Source organism: Hypomesus transpacificus, chromosome 20 (genome assembly GCF_021917145.1).
Source record: "Hypomesus transpacificus isolate Combined female chromosome 20, fHypTra1, whole genome shotgun sequence".
Classification (NCBI taxonomy): domain Eukaryota; kingdom Metazoa; phylum Chordata; class Actinopteri; order Osmeriformes; family Osmeridae; genus Hypomesus; species Hypomesus transpacificus.
In genome coordinates, this window is record NC_061079.1 from 448,832 (window position 1) to 459,053 (window position 10,222).

General features: G+C 49.1%; 1 protein-coding gene across 1 annotated transcript in view; it reads left to right on the plus strand.

Moving 5' to 3' along the window:
* The first annotated feature begins 5,245 nt into the window (after positions 1-5,245).
* The window catches only part of robo3 (roundabout, axon guidance receptor, homolog 3 (Drosophila)), a 23,380-nt gene continuing 18,403 nt past the window's right edge, over positions 5,246-10,222 (plus strand). Inside the window, exons 1-2 of the mRNA XM_047042874.1 lie at positions 5,246-5,564; positions 7,513-7,577. Coding sequence (XP_046898830.1) covers positions 5,246-5,564; positions 7,513-7,577 — 384 coding nt within the window. The remainder of the gene's footprint in view (positions 5,565-7,512; positions 7,578-10,222) is intronic.

Genomic DNA, 10,222 nt, shown 5'->3' on the forward strand with positions numbered 1-10,222 from the left:
GAATAAAAGGAGCATAAAAGAACAATTTGGCTTGTCCCAGCTGTGAACAGCTCAGCCAATCACACACACAATAGGACCGTGACTGCCCCTGTAATACAACATATGATCTGGGACACGCCCCCTGTCTCTCCTGGTGTCTTTGTTTAAACCTGGCCTGACCCACCCAACCCCCCCCCCCTTCCTCCCTCACATACACTCTCTCTCTCTCTCTCTCTCTCTCACACACACACACACACACACACACACACACACACACACACACACACACACACACACACACACACACACACACACACACACACACACCCCCTCACTCCTACCCCCCTATCTTCCTTCCCGTCCAGATGGGTAAATCCATAATGGAGGACTATATCCCCTCTTCATCCCCCCTCCCCTCCCTCCTCCCTCCCCCCTCCCAGTGACACATCTCTCATAATTCCCCCACCCCCTCCCTCCCTCCCCCCCCTCCCTCCCTCCCTCCCCCACCCCCTCCCTCCCTTACGAATTTCCGTCTCTGCGATCATAATTGCTAGAGTGGGGGAGAATTAATTCCAGCGCTTAATAAAGGCACACTTTTACCTGCAGATCTAACACAACATCCACAGTAAACTCCTGGATAAAGATTCACAACATGAAAACACAATGAAAAGTGCTATGGTGAATAAGTCATTAAAGTGCAGTTGGGCACTGCTGTAGAGTTGAACCACCTGGTATTTTGACATGCTGAGAGAGAACAGTGAGAAATCAAACCTCCGCCTTCTCTTCATCTCCACATACCAGGACCACCACAGAACCATCATGACCAGACTCATGATCAAAACCAAGACAAGGTCCTTCAACTCCTTAGTGGGAGGTCTTCTCTGTTCAGCACTGATGGTGATAAAGCTCTGAATCCATCTTCTGATGATCTCAGTGCGTTTGCGGCTGAGCACAGGCCTGTTCTGGTGAACGAAATCACGGCTGAATACAGGCCTGTTCTGGTGAACGACATCACCGCTGAGCACAAGCCTGTTCTGGTGAACGACATCACTGCTGAACACAAGCCTGTTCTGGTGAACGACATCATGGCTGAACACAAGCCTGTTCTGGTGAACGACATCATGGCTGAACACAAGCCTGTTCTGGTGAACGACATCACGGCTGAACACAAGCCTGTTCTGGTGAACGACATCATGGCTGAACACAAGCCTGTTCTGGTGAACGACATCACGGCTGAACACAAGCCTGTTCTGGTGAACGACATCACGGTTCATGTTCACCCAGATCAGGTGAGAGCCGTGTGGTGTGTTGGTGGTCGAGGTCAGTTAGCAGGACAGAAGTTCACTGGTCCTTCACCTGGAGACACAACCACTAAACCACCAGACAGACAGGCTGGGTTTCAAGCTAAATATGCACTTTTGGGATGTGGAGGGGGGGGGGGGGGGGGGTGGGAGAATATTCTAATGCATATTTAAATAAGTACTTTGCATTTTCCTACAAATGAGCACACAATAATGAAATGGATATGGTTATGCAAAGGTAGGGGAGGGAAACATTCATAAAATGCTAATACATCCGAAGGGAGCAAATGACTGGGGCGTTTTCCAAGTTAATGTCTGTGGGCTTGTGGCTAATTGTGCCTTTGTTGTGCTATTACACAGGGTTTGCACAGGGTTTACAGACTTGGCAGTGGGGGCTGGGGGGGGTCACGCAGCGGGGGCTGGGAGGGGGGGGGGGAGGGGGGGTCACGCAGCGGGGGCTGGGAGGGGGGGGGGAGAGGGGGTCACGCAGCGGGGGCTGGGAGGGGGGGGGGGGGCACTGAGGCCTGCTCTTTGTTTGACTTCCTCCCCTCATGACCCCAGGGTGCCCCTCAGGGTGCCCCTCATGACCTCAGGGTGCCCCTCAGGGTGCCCCTCAGGGTGCCCCTCAGGGTGCCCCTCATGACCTCAGGGTGCCCCTCAGGGTGCCCCTCAGGGTGCCCCTCAGGGTGCCCCTCATGACCTCAGGGTGCCCCTCAGGGTGCCCCTCAGGGTGCCCCTCAGGGTGCCCCTCATGACCTCAGGGTGCCCCTCAGGGTGCCCCTCAGGGTGCCCCTCAGGGTGCCCCTCAGGGTGCCCCTCAGGGTGCCCCTCATGACCTCAGGGTGCCCCTCAGGGTGCCCCTCAGGGTGCCCCTCAGGGTGCCCCTCATGACCTCAGGGTGCCCCTCAGGGTGCCCCTCAGGGTGCCCCTCATGACCTCAGGGTGCCCCTCAGGGTGCCCCTCAGGGTGCCCCTCATGACCTCAGGGTGCCCCTCAGGGTGCCCCTCAGGGTGCCCCTCAGGGTGCCCCTCATGACCTCAGGGTGCCCCTCATGACCTCAGGGTGCCCCTCAGGGTGCCCCTTAGGGTGCCCCTCAGGGTGCCCCTCATGACCTCAGGGTGCCCCTCAGGGTGCCCCTCAGGGTGCCCCTCAGGGTGCCCCTCATGACCTCAGGGTGCCCCTCATGACCTCAGGGTGCCCCTCAGGGTGCCCCTCAGGGTGCCCCTCAGGGTGCCCCTCATGACCTCAGGGTGCCCCTCAGGGTGCCCCTCAGGGTGCCCCTGCAGATTGTCTAATCCCTGTCCCTACAGCATGGACATGTCACTGCCTGTTTGCTCTAACTGCATGTTAGATTTAGAGGCATGTCATGTTCTAACATTGCTCTAACTGCATGTTAGATTTAGAGGCATGTCATGTTCTAACATTGCTCTAACTGCATGTTAGATTTAGAGGCATGTCATGTTCTAACATTGCTCTAACTGCATGTTAGATTTAGAGGCATGTCATGTTCTAACATTGCTCTAACTGCATGTTAGATTTAGAGGCATGTCATGTTCTAACATTGCTCTAACTGCATGTTAGATTTAGAGGCATGTCATGTTCTAACATTGCTCTAACTGCATGTTAGATTTAGAGGCATGTCATGTTCTAACATTGCTCTAACTGCATGTTAGATTTAGAGGCATGTCATGTTCTAACATTGCTCTAACTGCATGTTAGATTTAGAGGCATGTCATGTTCTAACATTGCTCTAACTGCATGTTAGATTTAGAGGCATGTCATGTTCTAACATTGCTCTAACTGCATGTTAGATTTAGAGGCATGTCATGTTCTAACATTGCTCTAACTGCATGTTAGATTTAGAGGCATGTCATGTTCTAACATTGCTCTAACTGCATGTTAGATTTAGAGGCATGTCATGTTCTAACATTGCTCTAACTGCATGTTAGATTTAGAGGCATGTCATGTTCTAACATTGCTCTAACTGCATGTTAGATTTAGAGGCATGTCATGTTCTAACATTGCTCTAACTGCATGTTAGATTTAGAGGCATGTCATGTTCTAACATTGCTCTAACTGCATGTTAGATTTAGAGGCATGTCATGTTCTAACATTGCTCTAACTGCATGTTAGATTTAGAGGCATGTCATGTTCTAACATTGCTCTAACTGCATGTTAGATTTAGAGGCATGTCATGTTCTAACATTGCTCTAACTGCATGTTAGATTTAGAGGCATGTCATGTTCTAACATTGCTCTAACTGCATGTTAGATTTAGAGGCATGTCATGTTCTAACATTGCTCTAACTGCATGTTAGATTTAGAGGCATGTCATGTTCTAACATTGCTCTAACTGCATGTTAGATTTAGAGGCATGTCATGTTCTAACATTGCTCTAACTGCATGTTAGATTTAGAGGCATGTCATGTTCTAACATTGCTCTAACTGCATGTTAGATTTAGAGGCATGTCATGTTCTAACATTGCTCTAACTGCATGTTAGATTTAGAGGCATGTCATGTTCTAACATTGCTCTAACTGCATGTTAGATTTAGAGGCATGTCATGTTCTAACATTGCTCTAACTGCATGTTAGATTTAGAGGCATGTCATGTTCTAACATTGCTCTAACTGCATGTTAGATTTAGAGGCATGTCATGTTCTAACATTGCTCTAACTGCATGTTAGATTTAGAGGCATGTCATGTTCTAACATTGCTCTAACTGCATGTTAGATTTAGAGGCATGTCATGTTCTAACATTGCTCTAACTGCATGTTAGATTTAGAGGCATGTCATGTTCTAACATTGCTCTAACTGCATGTTAGATTTAGAGGCATGTCATGTTCTAACATTGCTCTAACTGCATGTTAGATTTAGAGGCATGTCATGTTCTAACATTGCTCTAACTGCATGTTAGATTTAGAGGCATGTCATGTTCTAACATTGCTCTAACTGCATGTTAGATTTAGAGGCATGTCATGTTCTAACATTGCTCTAACTGCATGTTAGATTTAGAGGCATGTCATGTTCTAACATTGCTCTAACTGCATGTTAGATTTAGAGGCATGTCATGTTCTAACATTGCTCTAACTGCATGTTAGATTTAGAGGCATGTCATGTTCTAACATTGCTATAACTGCATGTTAGATTTAGAGGCATGTCATGTTCTAACATTGCTCTAACTGCATGTTAGATTTAGAGGCATGTCATGTTCTAACATTGCTCTAACTGCATGTTAGATTTAGAGGCATGTGAAAGCTGAACATGTGAAAGCCCTGTTTTTGACTGTTTAACCTTTAGTCAGAAACATAGACTTGAAGACCTGTGAAGGAACTCATGAAACACAGAGATGGCATGGTCTGGACTGCTCTAGGGTTAGACTGGACTGCTCTATGGTTAGACTGGACTGCTCTAGGGTTAGAGACTGGACTGCTCTAGGGTTAGAGACTGGACTGCTCTAGGGTTAGACTGGACTGCTCTAGGGTTAGAGACTGGACTGCTCTAGGGTTAGAGACTGGACTGCTCTAGGGTTAGAGACTGGACTGCTCTAGGGTTAGACTGGACTGCTCTAGGGTTAGAGACTGGACTGCTTTTTAGCCACAGAGATGTGATTCAGAATTGAAGAGAGGAAGAGGGAAAGTCTATCATGGTGTTCCCTGCAGAGCTTCTGCTTACGGGTTGTGAGGAGAGTCTGGCAGCTATCTTACTCACGAGCCCGGAGATGATGGGGGGGTGGAGGAGGTGGAGGGGATGGTGGGGGGGTGGAGGAGGTGGAGGGGATGAAGGGGGGGTGGAGGAGGTGGAGGGGATGGTGGGGGGGTGGAGGAAGGGGGGCAGTGGGGTCCTTCTCCTCACTCAGCCCCTCTCTCTGACCTGTACCAGCTGAAAGTAAGACGGAGGCACCAATTACCCCCCCTCACATATGGGCAGCGGCTCTGAGCTGTGACAACTGTGCCAAATGCTCACCATGGCAGGGTCTCAGAGGCTGAAGCCTGGTGCCAAAAAGTCTTCCAATTACCAGCACTTACTTTCCCCGGCGGCAGTTTTGCTTCCAGCTGTGAGGGGGCTTAGGAGAACTTGCGGGAGAGAATCGTACACCTGCGAGTCTCAGGGCCTCGGCCTCCCCACCGCCCCCATCTGGCAGTGTCCCCACCCCGCGTCCCCGCCCCGCCTCCACCGGGGGGGTCACCAGCAGGCCCCAGCCAGCCTGGACACAGATGTTCAGCACTGGGAGGAATGCTGGTGGCACCTCACATCTCTCTGTCCATCACCCAGGATGGATGCAGGTGTGGGAGGGCACCGGTCGAGTCTCGCTGTTCAGGAGGAGTCAGACGTCAAGCCTGCCTGACACCTCCTCCTCTGGGGGCTGGGCACTGTCGTCAGATCGGCTGGAACAGCGACACACTTGGCAGCTGGCCTGTTCCCGGCTTGACATCTCAGGTCTTCATTTCCCTGGATGTTTGCTGGTCCTAAGATCTGAGCACATCCTGTAAGGGGGCAGTTAAACATAACAAGTCATTGAAATAAAGTTACAATCTACCGAGCACATTGAATAAAGCATGTGTTCAGTAGGAAGGGACCCCAGGACGGTTCTGTGGTGGTTATTGGACGCCTGAGAACTCATTAGAAGATGTAGTTGAGGAAATAAACAACACGCAGTCACTGCTGTATAACGATCTTCTCTGGGACGTTTTATCACTTGGTTGTTATAGTTGGTTTACTGCGAAGATAAAATCTTTGATTTGGTGTGGAAGAAAACTGTGACAGTGTTTACCATAGAGGTCTCCTCATGATCCAGTCTGGTGACGTCCACACTGGGAGTCATCTGCTCTCGCGTTCAGATTTTAAATTTCTGCTGCAAAACCAGCAGCAAACTCTGGGTCTAATCCTGCTTTGATGCATGTGAATTCATGTTAACAATGATTATGTGCTATCTTGTCTTCAACAGAGTGTCTTCAAAAGTACACACATCCTTCACTCAAGTATACATTTTTTCAACCTTTCAATTCATATATATTTTTTATCCTTTTAAAAAACTAATTTTTTCATCCTTTCAAATATTGTTTTGCTGAAACTTTTCCACTCACAACACGACACAAAAACGTTTGTCGTTTATTCTCAACATTTTATGTATATTGTTCTTTTGTCACATTTTGTTTTTGAAAGAATGTTGAGAAAAAAACGATAAACCTTTGTTGTCGTGTTGTATGTGTTTTTTCACAAATATTTGTTAAACTTTCAAATCTTTAAGTATTCATACTTCGTTACTTCCCATATCTGGTCTTCAAGACCGTTCAAGTCAGCTTGTTCTTTTGACACATTTTGTGTCATTGATGCAGCGTACTGGAGGCAAATTCCTCTTTGTAAAATGTCGTAAGACTGTAATAAGGGGAGATTAAGCCATGGCTATGTATCTCTCAGTGGGGGTTCATTGTGCCTCCTTGCAAACAAGATGTGACAGAAAACAGACAGATAACAGGCAGAAAACAGGCAGAAAATAGGCAGAAAACAGACAGAAAATTGAAAAGGTATACAATACTTGAGCAGATGATTGGAGTGGTTATTGAATCTCCTTCCATCTCTCCCCCTCTCTCTTTCCTTCTGTCTCTCTCCCATCTCATAAATATTCATGTGTGTGTATGTCTGAGTGTGAAAAAGAGAGTTCTTCATGTCTTGTGGCTCAAGTGTGTGTCCAGCACAGAGTCTGTGCCTGTATTAGACAGAGGGAGAGAGGGAGAGAGAGGGAGAGAGAGAGGGAGAGAGAGGGAGAGAGAGAGAGAGAGAGAGAGGGAGAGAGAGAGGGAGAGAGAGGGAGAGAGAGAGAGAGAGAGAGGGAGAGAGAGGGAGAGAGAGAGTGAGAGAGAGGGAGAGAGAGGGAGAGAGAGAGAGAGAGATAGTCAGGCTCAGGCAGTCAGGCTCAGCCACAGTCAGGCTCAGCCACAGTCAGGCTCAGCCACAGTCAGGCTCAGCCAGTCAGGCTCAGCCAGTCAGGCTCAGCCAGTCAGGCTCAGCCAGTCAGGCTCGTCGGCCCCACACAGATCATCTACATGCATTCCTCTCACCTCCACATCCACAGCTGAGCTACTTGAAGGGTTGAAGAGTTAGGGTTAGGGTTGAAGAGTTAGTGTTAGGTTTAGGGTGACTTGAGGGTTAGGGTTGAAGGGTTAGGTTTAGGGTTACTTGAAGGGTTGAGTTTGTGAAAGGTCTCAACCCATTGCTGTGGCCTCACCCCAGGCTGTGGCCTCAACCCAGACTGTGGGCTCACCCCTGGCTGTGGCCTCACCCCAGGCCGGCCGCTGGTGAGCTGCCTGTGCAGCACGCTCCGGCTCAGCTGCCTCATGAATTGAGGAGCCCCTCAGACGAGATGGTTTGGGAGGTGCCGCTGGAGGGGGTCGTCACGCCGGCTTTGTAGCTGCCACACTCTGCATTGTTCTCTGTGTGTAGCGGGAGGACAGGGACCTGATGGAGGGCAGGGACTGATGGAGGACAGGGACTGATGGAGGACAGGGACTGATGGAGGACAGGGACTGATGGAGGACAGGGACTGATGGAGGACAGGGACTGATGGAGGACAGGGACTGATGGAGGACAGGGATCTGATGGAGGACAGGGACTGATGGAGGGCAGGGACTGATGGAGGACAGGGACTGATGGAGGACAGGGACCTGATGGAGGACAGGGACTGATGGAGGACAGGGACTGATGGAGGGCAGGGACTGATGGAGGACAGGGACTGATGGAGGACAGGGACCTGATGGAGGACAGGGATCTGATGGAGGACAGGGACTGATGGAGGGCAGGGACTGATGGAGGACAGGGACTGATGGAGGACAGGGACCTGATGGAGGACAGGGACTGATGGAGGACAGGGATCTGATGGAGGACAGGGACTGATGGAGGGCAGGGACTGATGGAGGACAGGGACTGATGGAGGACAGGGACCTGATGGAGGACAGGGACCTGATGGAGGACAGGGACCTGATGGAGGACAGGGACTGATGGAGGACAGGGACTGATGGAGGACAGGGACCTGATGGAGGGCCGGGTTTGGTAATGTAAGCCATGCTGAAGCTGTCGGTGGGCCCTCACTCCTCCTGGACTCCTGGGGACAGAGGGCTTCACACATCAGGAGTCAGATGGCTGAGCGGTTAGGGAATCGGGCTAACAATCAGAAGATTGCTGAATGACGTTGTGTCCTTGGGCAAGGCACTTCACCCTACTTGCCTCGGGGGGAATGTACTCCTGTACTTACTGTAAGTAGCTCTGGATAAGAGCGTCTGCTAAATGACTAAATGTAAATCAGTACCTACAACCAACACAAACCTTCAAGCTTATTTTAAGGACGTTTGTGTGTGGACATGACACAAGCACACACACACATCTGTACATCAACACTGAGAAAAACAATCATGACTAACAGACCCACTCCCAAGCCTGCAAACGGAAACATTGAAATAGATAGCCATGCATCACGTACCAGTCTACCAGCAGACGCTAGCTCATGGATGGGCATAATGACCATTTCTGACCCACACACAAACACACACTCTCACACACTCAAGCATGCATACACACACTCACACACACACTCAAGTATGGCATGTTACACGTTCATGCATACACATGCACACACACAGGCCTACATGTATGCATGCACCTGCATGTCATGCATACGACAGGCTCTAGTGATTCACCAGTCTCCACTGACCAAACCTCACAATCCTCCAGACGATCTCTCCGTCAGCTGAAGCTAAACTCAAACGCCTGCAGTCTTGTCTGACTGTGGTCAGAAACCAGTTGACAGATACCTGAGTGGTATGTAAGTCTTGATGGCTAAATAAATCTCATTAGTTTGATATTTTTCGTTTTTCCTTTGAAGGCCAGACATCTGCTCTCCTCCTTCATCCTAAAATGAGAAGACAGCCGACCAAACAACAGCAGGTGTCGCCATTTGTAGTAATATTCTTTTGTACCTTTGATGAATCGAAAAAAGTGATGACATGGATCTATTAATAAAAGGCATGTTCTCTAAAAGTGCTGACAGTACAGAGAGGGGAGTCTAGGAACAGAAAATGACATTATTTTACCAATAACTGTGCCGAGTAAGATGAAGATATCACTAATCTATTCAGAATTAGTCAAACTGTGCTCGGCAACTATTCCCTCATACAGAATTGAAAAAAAAACTAATTTCTATTGTGACGTGCCGGTCAGCTGACAGGAAATCAATCTGTTGTCACAATAAGGATGTTCTGAAAACATGAAGGATGTCAAATTACACCCAGAACCAGGGAGCAGAGTGTGTTGTTGTTGTGTGCAGAGAGCTCATCAAATGATCCTGTGGTTAGAATGAAGTCATTAGGACTAGAAGGACCAGCAGGTAGACACAGCCCTCAGCTGGGCGTACGCTTGGTTATTCTACTGCATATGTGTGTGCTTTACTCTCCCTGTGTGTGTGTGCTTTACTCTCCCTGTGTGTGTGTGCTTTACTCTCCCTGTGTGTGTGTGCTTTACTCTCCCTGTGTGTGTGTGCTTTACTCTCCCTGTGTGTGTGTGCTTTACTCTCCCTGTGTGTGTGTGCTTTACTCTCCCTGTGTGTGTGTGCTTTACTCTCCCTGTGTGTGTGTGCTTTACTCTCCCTGTGTGTGTGTGGAGACACCATATGTGCATCTGGTGTGTGGCCATGTGTGTGTTACTGTGAGCATGTGTGTTTGTGTATGTTACTGTGCGCACGTGTATGTGTGTGTTAGGACAGTGACAGTATAGTCCTAACCCTCATGCCCCCACCCCGGGGATAATTATTAATCCAATAATTAAACATTTATTGCCAACAGCACCTGCTCTTTCTCTCTCCCCCAACCCCCTGAGACACCATCACTCTCGTCCAGGAAGGGAATAGGAGAGAGAGAGAGAGAGAGAGAGAAAAAATCGTCAGGGACAATCT